At 39.2% G+C, this 21,263-nt stretch overlaps 1 protein-coding gene across 1 annotated transcript in view; it reads left to right on the forward strand.

The window, feature by feature from the left end:
- Positions 1-21,042, forward strand: part of brinp3a.2 (bone morphogenetic protein/retinoic acid inducible neural-specific 3a, tandem duplicate 2) — a 36,415-nt gene extending 15,373 nt beyond the window's left edge. Inside the window, exons 2-7 of the mRNA XM_060867051.1 lie at positions 421-611; positions 4,746-4,936; positions 15,705-15,810; positions 17,604-17,840; positions 18,150-18,372; positions 19,926-21,042. Coding sequence (XP_060723034.1) covers positions 421-611; positions 4,746-4,936; positions 15,705-15,810; positions 17,604-17,840; positions 18,150-18,372; positions 19,926-21,042 — 2,065 coding nt within the window. The remainder of the gene's footprint in view (positions 1-420; positions 612-4,745; positions 4,937-15,704; positions 15,811-17,603; positions 17,841-18,149; positions 18,373-19,925) is intronic.
- Positions 21,043-21,263: the final 221 nt, after the last annotated feature.

A 21,263-nucleotide genomic window follows, 5' to 3' on the forward strand; every position in this document is an offset into this window, starting at 1 on the left:
TTATAAAATTTTTATAAAAACAATTATAATTTATAAAAATACAATTTTACTTCCCAAAACCATGGATTTTTTTTTTTTTTTTTTTTTAAACATTTTCTTCTTATTTTTAAGCTTATGAATGCAGGTGATGTCAGAACTGGTTAGGTTTCTGTGGACCTTTATGTCAGGGCTGATTTCTGTACTGATGTGTTTATTACAAAAAGCACCTGTCAGCTACGGGTATCTGAGTCGATTTCCTCACCGAATGAAAGCTTTCAGGTTTTATTCTCTAAATAAATGTTGTTTTTTTTTTAGAACTGAAAACTAATGGTGTAGCACAACTTATGTCCTGCTCCTTCTCCTCCGGAGGAGTACACGTGTGTTAATTAAAACCAATTATTCAGGATTAGCTCGTTTAACGTGTCGTTGATTATTTTGCAGGGAGTTCGGTCGCTGGAAAGTGAACAACCTGGCTGTGGAGAGGAAGGATTTCCTGGACTCCCCCTTACCCCTCACACCCGAGTTCGTCCGCAGCATCCGACTCCTTGGACGCAGACCTTCTGTGAAGCTGATTACCGACAACCTTATTAAAAAATATGGGACGCATTTTCTCCTGTCGGCCACGCTGGGAGGTAGAGATGTCTTACATCATGCCGAATGTCAGAAAGCGCACACTATCGTAAACGAGTGGGGAAAATGATTTGTCAGGAAAAAAACGACATTTGCTTAGGCAGTGCCTGCTCGATATGGGAGTTACTGTTACAAGACAAGAAAAGCTGGCTTGTAACAGACAGACCTAGATCAAGCAAACAAAACTCAAGCATATTGCTGCTATTTCGAAACAAGGAAAGTGATGTTGACAAGCGCCGGTTCCTTGTGCCCTATATTTTACTGCAGTGTAGAGTGGGACGTGGGAAGCAGGTGCAGCTAGATGGCTTCAATGTAACTGTGACATGATTATTTTGGTAACAAAGCCTGGGATCATGTCTGAAATTGGATTCCACTGTGAAAACTACACTTGTCGATTACTCCCCCAACATTCAGACTACCAAAGGTTGCGCTCACAAGTAGCTCCATATAATGCAAAACTCTTCGAGGCATGTGACCTCCATCTTTTTGGTAAACAAGCAATTCTGTGTACCGGGAGAAAGTGGAAATAGAGTGCCAGGCCTGTGACTTATGCTATAAATGTTTCTTAACTTCAAACTCAAGTCTAGATCGTAGCGCTTGGCCTTTGTGAGGTAAAAAAAAACGTAGCGATTGATGTAAGAAATGGAGTCAGTATGACCTACTGATATCAAATTGAATAAATCAGAAGCTGAAATAGTAAATGGAAAGAACAGGAACATAATGTGCAGGATATAAAAGCAATTTTGATTTAAGATAACTGTCAATTTATTGTAATCAAGAGTACATTGGTGTGTGTGTACAACATTTCAGTGTAGCTCAGTGTATAGTGTTATAAAACTGTAATTAATATTGAGGAGAGACATTCATTCATTTATTCATTCATTTTCTACCGCTTATCCGAACTACCTCGGGTCACAGGGAGCCTGTGCCTATCTCAGGCGTCATCGGGCATCAAGGCAGGATACACCCTGGACGGAGTGCCAACCCATCACAGGGCACACACACACTCTCATTCACTCACACACTAACAGACAATTTTCCAGAGATGCCAATCAACCTACCATGCATGTCTTTGGACCGGGGCAGGAAACTGGAGTACCTGGAGGAAACCCCCGAGGCACGGGGAGAACATGCAAACTCCACACACACAAGGCGGAGGCGGGAATCGAACCCCCAACCCTGGAGGTGTGAGGCAAACCTGCTAACCACTAAGCCATCGTGCCCCCCAGGAGAGACATATTAATGCTATTTTATAAAAGCACATATTAAAAAAAGTGTTCAATCTATCGTTCCAGTGATGGATCCTGTTCAAATCCCGGAAAATGCCACAAATATCCATGGCCGCAAGTCTAGGAGGTGGGAAGGATTATAGCAGCGTTTGCCAGGCATGAGGGTCTGGGATTTGATGCATGTTTAAGAAGCTTGATAGGGATTTCCTCTAGGTTTATGACAACATCCTATGACACAGCATGAGCTGCAATGGGGAAAAAAAAGATGCAGTTAGCTGGATTCAAGTGTTCTAACTGAAAGCACATGATTGTCTTCATGGTCCCAGTTAGATAGCTGCTGTAGGATGGGAGGCCTAACTAGAGGGTGAGAATTGGGCAAGACTAAATGAGGAACTAAATAATGAATGAATGCATGAATGAATTAATTAATGAATCAAGCTGTTGATTATTTTTCTTTCACAGAAGCTCTAACAGAAGTGTAGCTGCAAATCACATGTTTATATTAAAGGTTACATCCCATTCAGTACTTATGAAGTGATTAAATCATGTTGTGTTCATTCATTCATTCATTCATTCATCTTCTACCGCTTATCCGAACTACCTCGGGTCACGGGGAGCCTGTGCCTATCTCAGGCGTCATCGGGCATCAAGGCAGGATACACCCTGGACGGAGTGCCAACCCATCACAGGGCACACACACTCTCATTCACTCACGCACTCACACACTACGGACAATTTTCCAGAGATGCCAATCAACCTACCATGCATGTCTTTGGACCGGGGGAGGAAACCGGAGTACCCGGAGGAAACCCCGAGGCACGGGGAGAACATGCAAACTCCACACACACAAGGCGGAGGCGGGAATTGAACCCCGACCCTGGAGGTGTGAGGCGAACGTGCTAAACACTAAGCCACTAAAAAAGGAAGTTTATTTAACATTCATGCACTTTAGTGTCAAAAAAGAAAGGTCTTCCAGACAGAGGATTTTGATGAACATCTTTAATAGCTTAAACGTTACCAGAAAGCGATAAAGAGAATGTGTGTAATCTGTTGCAGATTGCTGTGAGAGTAATAAAAATGTTCCTAGCAATTGCTTTCACAGGAAAATAATCAACTTCAACACCACATCGCTGTTGGTTATTTTCTTTTTTAAGCTAAGCTAACGTTAATCAATTTAATCACTATATTGCTATCAAATTTATACACTGCCCATTCATAGCTTAAGCTATAATTCAAATATGGTAAATAGAATAAGATAGAATAAAGAATAAAAAGAAAAAAGAAAAAAAAACAAAGAAGATCTTTAATAAATAATAAATAAACATGCATAAAAATATATCAATGATAATTATTATTGATACGCATTTCAGAGAGAGGGGGAGTGGGGTGGGGGTTTGGGGTGTAATTATCAACACTGTAATATAACCTGAACTAAGGCATGATGGAGGAGGTGTGATTCTTGTTCCACTAGCTGGACCTTTCTACAAAACCAACAAATCAAGCTGCTTTATTTTACTCGCTGCCTATAAACTTGCCAGCTATAGTTCTTTGGTCTTGACATTTATTTTCATCAAGGCTAATGCAAATATCTTGACTCACACAAATCCTTTAAGCTCTCTAATTAAAAACAACCTCTTACTTGGCCCTCTTACAAATCTTTACTGAATGGTTGGTTCGCTATGAAAAATGCTGCTAGATAACAATTCTAACCATTTCTAATTTGCTCGCGTGGGTGGAAAGGGTCTGAGCATTAATTTATGTCGGTGAAAAGAAAACTTACAGAAAATTACATTTGAAGAATAGAAATCTAATGGAAGTCTACTACCATCTTGCTTTCTTTCATGTAATTCATTTTCTATGTGGATACGAAAGATTTATTTTCTTGACTGAAACTACAGGAATTACAAGGCCAATGTTATTGTTTGCTATACAATAAAGACATTTAGGTTTAGAAAAAATGTAGATTTAATTTCCTTATATTTACATCCAGGCGGGCACTGTGGCTTAGTGTTTAACACATTTGCCTCACACCTCCAGGGTCGGAGTTCGATTCCCGCCTCCGCCTTGTGTGTGTGGAGTTTGCATGTTCTTGGGGGTTTCCTCCGGGTACTCCGGTTTCCTCCCCCGGTTCAAAGACATGCATGGTAGGTTGATTGGCATCTCTGGAAAATTGTCCGTAGTGTGTGATTGTGTGACTGAATGAGAGTGTGTGTGTGTGTGTGCCCTGTGATGGGTTGGCACTCCGTCCAGGGTGTATCCTGCCTTGATGCCCGATGATGCCTGAGATAGGCACAGGCTCCCCGTGACCCGAGAATAGTTTGGATAAGCGGTAGAAGATGAATGAATGAATGAATGAATGAATGAATATTTACATCCAGATATATTAAACAACTTGGCATCTTTGGTGGCATTACCCTCAATTAATGAATGGGCAAAAATATTGAACCAGATCCCCTTATTGCTTGCTTGTGATCACCAAATTGTAGCATTCTTCATTTTTTCCCTTTTTTACAATGCTTTTTTTTCTTTTAGTAGTTTTATGTTTCAAGTGTTTCACCCTTTAATCTCTTTTTCAGGAGATGAAATGGACACGAATTTCTATGATGCCACTTTTTATAATATTTTCCTTGAAAATGAGCCTGGTTACAAAATCTATAACCAGTGTGTGGTTTATTTAAAACATTTGATTCAGTAAACTTTTTCTCCAGCCACAATAATTTCCCCCGAATACGTAGATTCTCACTATGAAGATGCTATACTTTATTAAAATCTACACTGAACAAGTCTTTTGGGAATCGGCAATAAATTATAGACGAAGCGTAAATATGCCTTCAATGATCTACGTTCCCAAATAAAATCATGCATCACACAGAGTGATAATAATAACTTTTATTTTTTTTTTTTTAGGTGAAGAAGCCCTAACTATATTTGTAGACAAGCGGAAGCTTAGCAAGAAAGCAGAAGTGAGTGACTACACAAGCAACAGTACAGCTGTGACTCTGGAAGCACTCCATCAGCTGGCTGCCTCCTACTTCATAGACAGAGAGAGCACACTGCGCAAACTGCACCACCTCCAAATCGCCTCCACTGCCATCAAGGTGGGTCATTAGTCATGTCTAGTCTGGCTGTTATATTTCTCGAAAGCACTCGTGCCAAACCAACACTAGTAGGATCACAACATAATGGCGATGATATTTGTAACAATTTTGTTTTTTAACACAATGTGTGTGTATGAGGTTTCATGATGTGATGCTTATATTATCTTATGTAAGAAGGATTTTGGATTATTTAGCTTTTCACACATTATGTGAATAGGACTGCATTAACAAAGTAAAAAAAAAAACTGTCTTTTTTTGAAGATTTATTTTCCATTCCCTCGTTACTTACTTACTCACTTACTTACTTACTAACTTACTTACTTACTTACTTACTTACTTACTTACTTACATAATTACTTACTTATACTTACTTACATACTTACATGCATACTTATGTACTTACATACTTACTTACTTACTTAGATACATACTTACTTACAGTACATACTTACTTACTCACGTACTTACTTACTTACTCACTTACTTACTTACATACTTACTTACTTAGATACATACTTACTTACAGTACATACTTACTTACTCACATACTTACTTACTTACATACTTACTTAATTACTTACATACTTACTTATTTACATACTTACCTATGTACTTACTTACTTAGTTACATACTTACTTACATACTTACTTATATATTTACTTAATTATGTACTTACTTAAATACTTACATACTTACTTACATATTTACTTACTTACTTAGTTACATACTTACTTACATACTTGCTTATATGTTTACTTAATTATGTACTTACTTAAATACTTACATACTTACTTACATACTTACGTACTTTCTTACTTAGTTACATACTTACATACTTACTTACTTACTTACTGACTTACTAACTTACTTAGGTACTTATACTTGCTTACATACTTACATACATACTTACTTACTTACATACTTACTTATTTACATACTTACGTACTTACTTACTTAGTTACATACTTACATACTTACTTACTTACTTAATCTGTTTGTAATTGTGTATTAGTTTTCTTTTCCTCTCTTTAGCCGTAACATGTTGCATGACAGCTAGGTTCAAGGTTTTTATCTTGGAATTATAACAAAGTTAGTAGAATATTTGTATCTCCAGCTAAACACACAACTCTCTTTAAACTCTGGTTGGTTATTGCATTATACATTTTCTCCACAAACCCTGGATTCTCAGAAACATTATTTCTATTAAACCAAAACCCTATTCCTCATAAGACCAGTACAAATATTCTATAAAAAATCAGATCAGAGCACAGACCAGAAGCAATACCTTGGGTTAATTGAGGCTAATTATTTTGATGTTTAATAAAATTCATTACTAATGCAATTATATGTGTAGTCGCCCGAGAAACCGCTTCAAACTGCAATGTTTTGACATCCCCTATACACAGCACTGAAAAATAAAAGCTTTTTCCAGCGAGCAATGTTTTTTTTCTTTAGTATCTTTCTCAAACTGAAGTAACGTAATTGCATTTTAAAGTCGATTTACCCCAAAAAGTAAAAAAAAATAAAGGAAAAAAACTACATTGAAAAATCTCATTAAGACCACAGTGCAGGAGCATCACAAATGTTTTGACAGCCGGTATCTGATTACAACCTGAATTGATTAGGGCTATATCTGTAGCATTTTGCCACACATAGCTATCCAACAGCTTGCGCTAAGCATTTATCAAGCTGGAGACAAAGAAATTTACTCAAGCAATGTGACATTCCTGAAAGAAGCGTTGGTTTAGAAAATTGTTCAAATTCTACAAGCGTGTGAAAGATTGTGCAAATTTACATAATATAAGAAGCTTCAGTAACGCGAACCTCGACTGATCGGCTTCAAGTCGTACGACTGGTCACGAGTTTAAATATCAAGGACAACATAGGATGAGTGTCAAGTTTAAAACACTTAATTATTTTCAAATTTTACACACAAATTTAATGACAATTTCAAACAAATCAAGGCAAATTAATATCGCACATTCAATCCAGATAAAAAAACATATAACAGGCACTCTATGAAAGGAGGAAGAATTAGTCAGTGTCTATGGTAACCGGTGTACTGTAATTGCTGGTATATTTAGCACACGTTCACAGTCGATCCCTGTAGCTTTGGCTTTAAATGCAAATCATCTGTTTTGTGACTGTTTGTTGTCATTTCTGGATGATTGGCATTGATCACCGTATGTGAAGAAAACCTATCTCGGCAAAATGTTTACTAAACACGTGCAAGGTTTATTAGAAGATTGATAAATATAACCCAGTATCTGATTTTCCTCTGATTCCTCTGATAATATTTAATGAATTGGCCAGGAAAAGCCCACTAAATCCTTGAAAGAGCTACTTTTACTTAAGTTGTAGGAGTGTGGTGATGTTCCTATTCTGGGCCACCCCTTCATCATGCCTACATAATTAATTACATGAAGAAGCACCTTGCCTTGACAACCTACAATTGTTGCACTTAGACATTTTTATTGCGGTTAGGAGACCGGGATCCCACATGGCGGAGGTTTTTCTGTCTGTCGCTTGCTTATAGTTGCTCCTGCTCTTATCACGGCATGAGTTTGTGCACGGAAAGCCGAGACGTTCCTTGAGCGAAGGGAGCAGTGATCGTAGTGCTACAGTACTCCATCAATGCAGGAGTATGAATCAGTGACCTTTGACACCTGCATTGTATGTTGACCCATGACTGAATTTCACACGACAGACAGAAGCAAGTGTTCTGCTGTTTGAATTCTAAGTTAAATGGGATTTGAGTGAGGAATATGGCTCCTGGCTCTCCCCCATTGGGTTATTTGAAAGAGAAATTTAGCAACTCATTTTGCAGCAAATCCTTTTAGTGCACTGGTGGGTGTAACAGAGCCTTTACTAAGTCATGATGTATCGCTCCAGCATGGTTCTGCACAGCTTGCTTCCTAATGTGGAACGACTCAAGCTGCTTTGTGACTGGCTGGCCAACGTTTAGTTCTTAAGTTGACCATTTTCCAAATCTAGCATGACAACTTGCAAATCTGCCCAAAGTGAGATCTTATAGTCTGTAAAAGTTAAAGCATATCAATCTACCTGTTCACTCAAATGTACACGTAGGTCTTCTGTGAATGTCATGTTGATTCATTCATTCATTCATCTTCTACCGCTTATCCAAACTACCTCGGGTCACGGGGAGCCTGTGCCTATCTCAGGCGTCATTGGGCATCAAGGCAGGATACACCCTGGACGGAGTGCCAACCCATCGCAGGGCACACACACACACACACACACACTCATTCACTCATTCACTCATGCACTCATGCAATCACACACTAGGGACAATTTTCCAGAGATGCCAATCAACCTACCATGCATGTCTTTGGACCGGGGGAGGAAACCGGAGTACCCGGAGGAAACCCCCGAGGCACGGGGAGAACATGCAAACTCCACACACACAAGGTGGAGGCGGGAATCGAACCCCGACCCTGGAGGTGTGAGGCCACCGTGCCCCCCTGTCATGTTGATGATTCTGATTATTTTCTCATTGAGCTTTAAAAACAAAAATCTGTCAGTCATTTCGTGTTGTGTGCCGAAAGGTGACAACAGTTACTTTTTAATGCTCAACCCTTTGCTGAGTACCTCATGTGTGAGGTATGAATAAAACACATCAATGCTTGTCACTGGTTACAACAGGCCATCTTCTCTTTATTTTTTTTTTTAAATGTCCATTGGTTCTGTTCTGTATGTTTTTTTCTGAGTGCATGCTTTGATTCACTGAAATCCACTGGATGCCACGGTCCACTGGTTGACCATCCTAATCTACAGCATTCGCTTCTTTCCTGACACCACTAATCTCCCTATAATCCTTTCTTTATACTCTCTTCCTGTCGTTTACAGTGCTCACTTTTAATTTCCCTTGCTTACTAATATTATATTTATTTCTAGCAATTTAGTGACATTTTTCTTTGCATTGCATCTTTTTTTGAGTTTGGCATAACTTGTGATATGTTATCAATTACCACATGAGCCTGACCCTGAGATTCCTGAGTATAGAGCTGGTTGAATAAGTGATGCTGAAGCTGAAGTAATTTGTTACTTGGCACAGTAGAGTAGGTACAATGCCACCAGCGAAACTCTTCGATGGATGCAGTCCAGCTGGCTGCGGCCACATGTCTATGTTCGCAACACCGGGGAATACGAGCCCTATCATTCTCACTTCCGGGTCCTCACCCATGTTGGCACCGTAAAAAGAGAAGCCTTTGAAGACAGTAGGCGGGGGTGGTGGTAGTGGTGATAGGAGCTTGGGGTTGTTCAGATAGCACCAGCTGGCCAGACTCCTGAGGGAGCAAGGATGAATCTCTATGTGTCTCTATGGGAACAAACTCAACCCCTCACACAGCCAAAATTTCCCATCACTTCTTCTAATCAGTTTCTTTCTTTTTCTTTCTTTGCGTTCCTAAACTTTTTATGTAACAACCCGAAAACAGAAAGCCTTCACCACCTAGTGGCAGAAGAATTCTGTTTCGTGTTGGCTAGGATTCTGTGCATCCATCTGTGCTTCTGTTTGTGGTTGTCTTTATCCTGATATCTCAAGACTGAATACTTTTAATATTTACATTGAATTATTATTGATTCGATTTTGGAATTGATCCACACAAGCTCAAGGACTTGGCAAGTTAAAATGTGTGGATTATTTTTCAATAACCTCCTTTCGGTTTCACGGATACTATAGGAAGGACAAATAACAAGAGGAATTGTCTGAATATAGCTGCTATGTGCAGGCGTTCATTCATTTCATATTCACTAATCAAGACTGTCTTTATACTATTTATAACCTATTCACTTCATCTGCCAGCTTAATTTGGCCCAACTGCCCTGTTCAACGATTGTTACTCTATTATCTCATGACCAATCTCAGCCTAGCAGTGAGTGGGCACTTGTTAGAGCCACTAATGATTTCCCGCTCGCTCATGATTTCACAGCCTTTAATAGCAATTCCGAAGCCATTCTTCCCCTCTACCTTTCTTGAACCGGAATTTCTGATTCTGTATTTTAAATATCTATTAATGAACAAGGTCTTGGGGGGCACGATGGCTTAGTGGTTAGCACGTTCACCTCACACCTCCAGGGTTTGGGGTTCGATTCCCGCCTCCGCCTTGTGTGTGTGGAGTTTGCATGTTCTCCCCGTGCCTCGGGGGTTTCCTCCGGGTACTCCGGTTTCCTCCCCCGGTCCAAAGACATGCATGGTAGGTTGATTGGCATCTCTGGAAAATTGTCCGTAGTGTGTGATTGCGTGAGTGAATGAGAGTGTGTGTGCCCTGCGATGGGTTGGCACTCCGTCCAGGGTGTATCCTGCCTTGATGCCCGATGACGCCTGAGATAGGCACAGGCTCCACGTGACCCGAGGTAGTTCGGATAAGCGGTAGAAAATGAGTGAGTGAGAAAATGCCGTGAATGTTGTTGCCCTTGTGCATCACGGCTTTGTATTTTGTGCATTCTGGGATGCTTTTCTGCTTATCCTGATTGCAAAGAGTTCTTCAATCCAATTCAGTTCAGTTCAATTGTCTCAAAGCAGCTTTACAGAAGTATAGAAACAGAAGAGAGAGAGAAAAAAAATAAATATATAAGAAGAAGAAGAAGAAGAAGAAGGAGAAGAAGACGAAGAAGAAATAAAAATAAATAAGTGAAAATATACAATTAAAGTTTAAAATTAATTTAAAATACTATATATCTATCCCTGTGTGTATGTGCCCTGCGATGGGTTGGCACTCCGTCCAGGGTGAATCCTGCCTTGATGCCCGATGACGCCTGAGATAGGCACAGGCTCCCCGTGACCCGAGGTAGTTCGGATAAGCGGTAGAAGATGAATGAATGAATGAATATATCTATCCCTATCCCTAGTACTTATTTGATTTATCACACCAACATCTTTACACCAACAAGGCATTTTCACCAGCAGAATTTCACCACTCACTATAGTGTTTTGTTTTTTTCATCCCTGACCTGTATACAGTATGTATGATTTTATGCATTACACTGATACCACATAGCTTGACAGTATGAATGAGTGCACAGATGTACAGGTGTTCCTATTAAAGTGATTCATACTGCCTATAAAACATGAGTTATATAATATACTACTTTCATGTCTCTATAACTAATTTAATTTGGCCCATAAGCAGGCAACATAACATCTGCAACTATTTATAAAGTTGCTTTAATAGAATTTCATTTTTAATCGCTTTAATGCTGACAATTGGAAATCTAATCCAAAGCCAACTGCATTATATGAGGTACAGGCTGTTAATACCACATGTTATGGGAAAACAACAGGCACATGCTCGAGCATTACATAATCTGCCATTAGGCATTTTTCAACAAAGTATGAATAACAGATGTTGTAAGTTTGGAAAGTATTACCTAACATTGTGCTTTTCTTTTACATTATGCATATTTTTCTTATTAGATTTTTCTTTTTCTTGGCTCTCATAATTCTTTTAGCGGTTTTGCTATGTGTGCATTTTATGCCTGGAAACTCAGTAACACTTTCTATGAAGCCAATATACGTACATAAATCATTATGATCACTTTAACACTGAACATTATCAGCTCATAAAATGTTCCAAGCTGGAAAAACATGTTAGTGATAAAAAATGACTAAATATTATTATAATCGATATTACAGTATTTTAATTATTACATAATTAATTATTTGAAATGATGTACAATACACCACATGATGTTATGTCATGTCTATCCTGGAATCCGGAAGGGATTCCTCAACACCTCGAAAGACACCAGATTCCTGAACACCAGTTCCAAAACCGCCTTACAGTCTACACACATAGCTGCCTTAAACACCACTTCCCAGCCCACACACACACTTACTGTCAGGTTCATAGTCTACCAAGTACTGATTACACACACGCAGCCACACTCACTATTCATTCCTCACCTCTATATATACACTCACAAAACATTCAGCCAGTCTGAAGTACCATTCAGTTTGTTTGTTCCTTCTGACTTTTATGTTGTCCTTTAATTTAAGATTCTTATTTTCCCTGTGTCGTGTTTTTTTTAGATGATCACCTGTCCTTGTGCATAATTGTTGACCGTTTTTTAGTCCCTTTTTTTTTGCAACCTGATTATTCATTTATTAATAAAATCATATGTTTGCAATTGCATCTGCATTACACCTTATAATAAATACTGTTAAGACATGTTAATGCAATCATGAGGCTTCATCAGAGTTTATAAAATGCTAAGAATCAATTTGGAATTATAATTGTGCCCAAGTGATCCTTTGTTTTTTTATGTAAAGTATGTATCTATAAATATAATATATGCTTTCATGCAAGATGGAAACGTGTCATAACAGAACACCGATGTTGGAAGTGAGCCCGTGTTACTACCACTGCAATCCATCTGTGAGATTATGATTGAGTGGCAGCAGCAAGCCATGTCTTACCTTGTCTTCATGTCAGCCTGGAAATGTCATGATCTGACAGGCTAAATGAAAACTGATACTGCTCTGAAAAAAATGGAAATCAGTTACATGCATTTCTGCTTACTTAAAATAGCAGGACCTCATCTTATTTCTTTAAGAACCAAGACATTTCCAAGACAAGGTCCACCATTTACTAGCAATGCTCAGTGTCATATTAATGATAAATAGGGCTCTAGTCAAATAATTGACAAGTCCATGACAAGTCTGAGACCAAGACTAACAGAGACTATTCGAAGTTTGCTTCAACTAGTTGGCTTCATTTGTGCATTGAACAAGTGTTTAGCTAATGTTTCCAAAAAAATTTAAATAAATGACCATATTTAACAAGACCAATGCAACTAACAAGTCAGGGAAAAATGAAAGTCAATACGCAAACCATTTTGTCCAAGACCTACATTCCCAGTGAGTATTCCAGTGTAGATTCCAGTGTAGTGAAGAACAATTTACCCGACATGAATGACTGTAGACCTGTAATCTTAATATGGTTAGCACATTCGCCTCACACCTCCAGGGTTGGGGGTTCGATTCCCACCTCCGCCTTGTGTGTGTGGAGTTTGCATGTTCTCCCCGTGCCTCGGGGGTTTCCTCCGGGTACTCCGGTTTCCTCCCCCGGTTAAAAGACATGCATGGTAGGTTGATTGGCATCTCTGGAAAATTGTCCGTAGTGTGTGATTGCGTGAGTGAATGAGAGTGTGTGTGTGCCCTGCGATGGGTTGGCACTCCGTCCAGGGTGTATCCTGCCTTGATGCCCGATGACGCCTGAGATAGGCACAGGCTCCCCGTGACCCAAGGTAGTTTGGATAAGCGGTAGAAGATGAGTGAGTGAGTGACATACTGGCTCAATCGCCTCTCAAGTCCACCGCTGATCCTGTCCTTAATTCTGTACATTTTACTGATAAGACAAGCCTCTAAGCTGATGATGCAGCAAACCTGATCTTCTGGATACTCCAGGCTTCAATGCCAGAGGTCATATTTGTAGACAGTCTTTAATAAAGTTGAGTAAGAATAGCTCCATAACAAACTGCTACAACAAAGTGCAGACCCCTCCATTTGCCAGTGGCTTGTTGACTTCCTGTCAGACAATAAGCAGTTTGTATGGATGGAACCTTCCCAGTTATAATCCAAATCAAATAGCATTGGGGCTCCACAAGTCTGTGTACACTCACTTCTTCTCTTCACCTTGTACACCAACAAGTGTGTTTCTAGCAACCCTTCCATGAAGCGGATAAAATCTGCAAATGACACAATTATAATAGGCCTCATTAGCAACACTGATGAGTCTGCCTACAAGAGAGAAGTGGCCCATCTGCCTTTGTGCTATACTGAAAACATCCTGGAGATCAACACACACACACACACACACACACACACACACACACACACACACACACCGCACACACACTTTTTCAAGATCCCCCACCCCCATAAAATAATAAAATGTGCAGTGATTAAGGTACAGTCAATCAAATTCCTAGAAACTCTCCAAAGTTCTCATATAGAAAATAAACAATTCTACACAAAAACAACCATAATGAAAAAGCACCATCAGCTTTTTTTTCTTTTTGAGGGATTTGCAGAAACTAAACATCTGTCAACCAGATGTCTCTCAGCTCTACAGAACCATCACAGAGAGCATCTGAACCCCATCTATAAGTGTACGGTTCAGCTCAGTCTCCTCCTGTTTAAAGTCAAGACTGCAGTGAATTGTGTGCACAGCAGAAAAGGCTGACTCTTAAGGAGCAGCTGTCAGATCAAGAGCTGCATGACATCAGGGCCAAGCTGAGAATTTCACCATGGACCCTACATGCTGAAGAAACTATCTGTTTCGGTCTAACTATCTCTCTTCAGATTAGCACTATTGCTCCATTAGAAGCAGTACACATGACAACAAGACTTTTGTTTTGCCAACAGCAGTCACTCACAAGGACATCTATAACAAATAAGCGGATCTGACCTTGCATTTAACACATAGCACTGAATGTGGACTTTGTATTGGTATTGAATTGATTGTTTATCGCAATTGTTTACTGTTTATTTATTCTTGTATGTAGGTCTGTGTTCATATACACTTACCATCCTCTACCCTTTTATAGGAATGCCTGTACACATGCTTTATTATGGAGTTATCCAAATAGCCAATCATGTGACAGCAGCAGAATGAAGATACAGGTTTAATTAATGTTTACATCAAATATGTGAAAAAATGGGGGAAAAAAAATTATATCTGTGACATTCACTTATGAATGATTTTTGGTGGCAGATGGGCTGGTAAGAGTATTTTAAAAAATTGAACTTTTCACACAACAGTCACATTGGCTAAGGCATTAGACTAGGAAGGTCATGATTCAAATCCCAGCCATACTAACCTTCCCCTGCTGGGTCCATAACCCTCAACTGCTCACTTGTATCGATGTAATGTCCTTTCACTTCTGTAAGTCTGCCAAATGACATAAACGTAATGTTGATCTGCAAGGTGAGGAGTGTGATGGTGTTGGTAGTATTAGCATGAAAAAGGAAGCTGAACTGTTTGAGCAGAGCATATAAAGGAAAAGATACTACACTGCTCTCTTCAGGTAAAAATGTAGTCAAGGCTAATTCCCCTTGCATCGCTATCAGCAGATAACTGCTTGCGGATAACATGGGAAACCACGAACCAAAGCAAAAATAGATGTAATCATTAAAAAAAAAAAAAAAAACTATACATAATCACATATATGTAATGGTTATGAAGCAAGGCAATTTTTTAGGTATGTCAACGAACGTTATACAAGACAGTTCCATCAGTCCTTAAGGATGGAGAAGAGATGATGAAATCATTTGCAGTATGTAAGAATCCCCTCCAGCAATAATTCAATGAAGTGGTTGGTTATGTTTCAAAGGACTGTTATGTGAGAATATGTGAGTTTCACAACATGGAAAATATTTTATTTATGCAAGTGAATTTCTTAGCACACATCTAAGAAAATAAAACCACCGGATTAAGTGAAAACTGTTAAAGGCTCAGTAAAGCATGGAGCAATGACAAGACTAGGAAGTACAGCAGACTGCTGAAGTGTCCCAACTGGGAATAGGTGTTAGTACTCTGTGTATGAATCTGTGTTGTCGCAACACACCGAATCTCTTAGCTGAATATCTCAATTTAAAAAAGGACATTTTATTCGATTTCCTTCACTGTAAATATATATATCTTAATACACAAATGGTAAATTTAGTTCATAGCACTCTACCTCTCTTTCTCTTTAACTTGTTCATGGTAATTTAATGTTGTTGTTGTTTTTTTTTTTGTACAGGTAACTGAAACTAGGACTGGCCCTCTTGGATGCAGTAACTATGACAACCTTGATTCTGTCAGTTCAGTTTTGGTTCAAAGCCCAGAAAACAAAGTTCACTTACAAGGTAATAATCTGTTCTGAATAATTTTTATTATTGTGTGCTCACGGTGGCTTAGTGGTTAGCACGTTCGCCTCAAACCTCCAGGGTTGGGGTTTCGATTCCCGCCTCCGCCTTGTGTGTGTGGAGTTTGCATTTTCTCCCCGTGCCTCGGGGGTTTCCTCCGGGTACTCCGGTTTCCTCCCCCGTTCCAAAGACATGCATGGTAGGTTGATTGGCATCTCTGGAAAATTGTCCGTAGTGTGTGATTGTGTGAGTGAATGAGTGTGTGTGTGTGTGCCCTGTGATGGGTTGGCACTCCGTCCAGGGTGTATCCTGCCTTCATGCCCAATGACGCCTGAGATCTCCAGGCTCCCCGTGACCCGAGGTAGTTCGGATAAGTGGTAGAAAATGAGTGAGTGAGATTGTGTGCTCAGAATCTCATGTCAAAGTAGTTAATGCATCATTCATACATTCATTCTGGGTCATGGTAGATCTGAAATCTATCCCATGAACAATGAGTAAAAGACAGAAATACCCCCTGGATAGGATGCCAGTGTTACTCTATGTATTTATCTACTTATATATCCAGGTCAGCCTTTTTAGATCTGAACACTGTTACAAACCACCATCATTCATCTGAAAGAGGATGTACTGTATGTTGACGAAAAATGTATGGACCTACTTTTTTTAATCACAAGCCTAATGGGATCTAATACTCACAAGGCTTTTTGCTCTGAAAAGGTCAGAGGTCGATAGCCGATCTGAAGTTTGTATTCCTGATATGTGCTATGCCATCAGGACCCACTGATCTGGTGTAGTAGGTTGGTGGTTACAGTGTTGGACCACTGATTGGAGGGTTGTGCGTTTGAATCCCAGGTCCAACAAGTTCCCACTACTGGACTCTTGAGCAAAGCCCTTGACGTTTAATTGTTCCGTTGTATAAAAACAATGTTGTCAAATATTGATATCTGATATGGTCGCTTTTTTGGATGTTCTTGGCTGTGAAGCCTTCATATGTGGCTCCATGGGAACTTTTAGTGGTGGGGAGGGTGTCAATTAGTCCTCAACTCACAAGGGCCAAATAGCTTTCTTCTAACAACAAATAACACATAATTCACTTATAGCTACTAAAGGCTGGCCAAGTTTTTTTTTTTTTTACTTTTTCTAACTGTGAATGCTGACACACCAGAAACACAGCAGTAAACAGTCTTTAATCTGTCTCTGAACTCCTCCCTTTTGTTTTATGACTGCTTGCTTTGAACTGAACCAAATTGTGGAGGTTACAATAACATTTACAAAAGTAACAAGGCGACTTTCAATTTATTTTATTTAAATTAAATGTGGAAGTATGAAAAAACTGATGAAAAAAAGAATTATTGACCATGCCAGGTGCCATGTCTTACATACATACATAAATACTGTACGTACATACATACATACATAAATACATACATGCATAAATACTGTACATACATACATACATAAATACTGTACGTACATACATACATACATACATACATACATACATGCATAAATACTGTACATACATACATACATACATACTGTACGTACATACATACATACATACATACATACATACATACATACTGTACATACATACATACTATACATACATACGTACATACATACATACATACATGCATAAATACTGTACATACATACATACATACATACTGTACATACATACATACATACATACATACATACATAGATACATACATACATACATATACAGGTAACAGTATTTCTATTTATATTCTAATCTTAATAGGATTTATTATCTTCTTTAATGGCAGGTTTGCAGGTAATTTTGCCAGACTACCTCAGACATACCTTTGTCCAGGCGGCTCTCGGCTACATCGCCTGCAATGGAGAAGGTGACTTTGTGTGTCAGGATAGTGACTGCTGGTGCAAATGTGACCCAAAGTTCCCAGAATGTAATTGTCCCTATATGGACATTCAAGCCATGCAAGAGAGCCTTCTTCGGATAGCTGAATCATGGGAACTCCTATACAAAGAATTCAAGGAATCAGGTATGTATATGTATGGATATAGTTAAATGCAGTAAACCTATGTATAAGAATTCACTTTTTTTCTGAATCATCAGTGAGTGCAGTTATTTTTACAGTTGTGTAAAAATAGCAAGTGTGGGAAGTGCCATTTTTGTGTCATAACTGTGTCCTTTTTTGAGAGATATCAAAGACATCCAATGTTCTGCTCTGTTAATAAAAGGAAATGTTGGGAGTGTCTCTATAGAAAATGTGTTGGCAGTTTATTTCACCACACTGTTTGTACCTATAGTAAAGAAAGTTTTTTCTTTTATTTTTTCCATACCGTTACAGATGAGTTCAAGGCATTCCTGATGAGGTTGCCTCAAAACATTTACCTCAACGCCTCTGCGATCCACCATTTATGGCTCCTAGATGGCATGTTTCAGCGGCGCTATGAGCTCCTAGAGAGCAGCATGAAGGGTCTGTACAGGAGAGCCCAGCGAGTTGTGTACAAACTCTTCAGTCTGAGCAAGAGGTGTCAAAAACAGCCTGTTATCAACTTACCACGTGAAAGGTGAGCGCAACTGCCTTGTTATCTTCAGATCAAGGCTTTTTGGAGTTAGCTAAGAGGTACAGTATGTGGTAGCCTAGTGGTTAAGGTGTTGGGCTACCAATCGGAAGGTTGTGAGTTCGATTCCAAGCTGCCACTGCTGGGCCCCTGAGCAAGGCCCTTAACCCTCAATTTCTCAGTTGTATAAAAATGAGATAAAATGTAAGTATCTCTGGTTAAGGGTGTCTGCTAAATGCTGTAAATGTAATTTAGGAATGGGATTAAGTACCTTGGAAAGTAAATTGCAGTGCAAATCTAGGTTCCATGAATGTAATATACATACATTATGTACATTATGTTTAATAATAGTACATTAGGTTTCATTCTGTACTTACAATATGGACAAAAAACCCGTAAAAGTGAGCATGAAGAGTTCATTGGAAACAACACATGCAATGCTACAGCAAATACTAACTAGAAGAGAGAGAGAAAAAAAACTCTTTTTCAAAGTGGAACTAAATCTCTTCTTATCCATCACAATCCTACTTGATTCAAGGTAACTAATCTAGATAGCAAATTCTTTTGAGTTTATCAAAATGAGCTAGCTAATTTCATAAATAACAAGTATAGCATTGTATGCACATAGCACATTTTTCAATGTATTATTTAAACAGGGCAAAGTATGGTTTTATCAAAACTACCCTATCTATAGTAAAAGCAAGTCAGTATATACATACTTTGCAATTTAAAGGCAATTACCTACTGTCTATGCTACAGCACAATCACGCAAAGTAATTGCCTAAGTACCATATTTAATTTCCATAAATAATTTTTTAGCATTACTTTTAATCTACTGGCACAAAGGAGATATAGACATATAGCGTAATAAACATATACCGTAATAGACATATGCTAAGAAATTATGTTAAGCGTGTTATCCTGGTATAAATGAGAATAGTGCTGTTTTCTATCATCAAGATTAGTGGTCATGAACTACAGGGTGCTTGGGAAGACTCTTCTCTCAGTCATACCTTTATTAGTACAGGGAGTTCCCTGCACAATTTGAACTGAAATTATTACTCCTTTCCCAAGTGGCACACATTTCAGCTTGAAATCTCAATGGACTGACTGGAGAAATGTGGTATGTTTGCCTGGGAATCATGAGGAACAGATGAATGATTTCATCTCAGGAATGAGTAGTACATGTTGAATTTTGGTTAATTTTTTGGGCTCTCTTATTGCTTTTGGTGCCAAGTATAAATATCTCAAACAGTTCACACAGTGCTGCATTCGCAGAGTTACTGGCACAGAGTAAATGCCAGTAATGCAAAGATGTATCTGTATAGCCCTAATAGTTTCAGCAGTTTTATTATTTTTGTCACAATAAGGTGCTAATGCTAAAGTCTTAATTAACAGCAAATTATGTGCTCCAGTGCTTGTCTGATTTTCTCCCCAAGGTGATTATGTCATTATTAAACATAGTACCATAAGTAGCTCAGGCATTAAGCCACACATATGGTCTAGAGTGCTTCTTTCAGCACATTAGTGAATTCTCACTCTGTCTACTTCCAATGTAGGCCACGGTCATACTGGCTGAACTACATCCAGTCATTACTCTACTGCTCGGAGAACAACCAGCTGGGCTTTTTCTCTGAGGAGCTGCACACCTGCATTTGCGCATATGACCAATTCTCATGCCAGGGACCTACTCCATGTTCTGTAGGAGAGGGTCTAGCTTGTGCATCCTGTGCCAGTGACAACTACACTCGCTGTGGTAGCTGCAACGCTGGTTATATGCTAAGTCAAGGATCCTGTCGGCCTATAGTGGCCGATTCCACTGACAACTACTTGGGTTTTGAGACTGACTTGCAAGACCTAGAGCTGCGGTACCTTCTGCAAAGGGCTGACCGTCGCCTAGAGGTCCATGCTATCTTTATTAGCAATGATATGCGCCTCAACAGCTGGTTCGACCCTTCATGGAGGAAGAGAATGCTTCTCACACTAAAGAGCAACAAATACAAATCCAATCTAGTGCACATGCTCCTGGGGATCTCCCTACAGATTTGCCTTACAAAGAACAGCACCCTGGAACCTTCCCTTACTCTTTTCATCAACCCGTTTGGTGGGAGCCACTCAGAGAGTTGGTTGATACCTGTAAATGAGAACAAATTTCCAAATTGGCAGTCTACTAAGCTGGACCTTCCGCTTGAGTGTTTTAACTGGACCCTGACTCTGGGAAACAAGTGGAAGACCTTCTTTGAGACAATTCACATTTATCTGAGAAGCCACATTAAAACATCAGGTTCTACTGTTAATGAGAGTGTTTACTTGGAACCTTTGGAAATGGCAGACCCTTCCAGAAACTTAGGGTACATGAAAATAAACAGCATACAAGTTTTTGGATACAGTATGCATTTTAACCCGGAGGCAATTCGGGACTTGATCCTGCAGCTGGACTATCCGTACACCCAGGGCTCACAAGATTCTGCCCTGATGCAGTTGCTAGAGATCCGAGACCGTGTTAACCGCCTGTCTCCACCAGGCCAGCAGCCTCTGGACCTCTTCTCCTGCTTACTCCGTCATCGCCTCAAACTCACAGTCAATGAAGTGGCGCGAATCCATTCTTCTCTCCAGGCTTTCAGTGCCCGACTCCCAAACCCTCTTGATTATGAGACAACCAAACTTTGTAGCTAACAACTAAAAGGCCAGACATCTAGAATATGTTTACACACAGTGGAGACTGTGCATGAATAAACCACATAATTATTGACTACAATATTGTATATCTTTCCACTTTCACTTCTAAACAAGTGTACTCAAATCAATCAAGTCAGTTTTCTTGTATAAAGCAACACTTAAAACATTTGGTGGGACCTTTGCTATATATGACTGCAAATTTTATATGTTTTTCTTTT

This window comes from Tachysurus vachellii, chromosome 4 (genome assembly GCF_030014155.1).
Source record: "Tachysurus vachellii isolate PV-2020 chromosome 4, HZAU_Pvac_v1, whole genome shotgun sequence".
NCBI classification, from domain to species: Eukaryota; Metazoa; Chordata; class Actinopteri; order Siluriformes; family Bagridae; genus Tachysurus; species Tachysurus vachellii.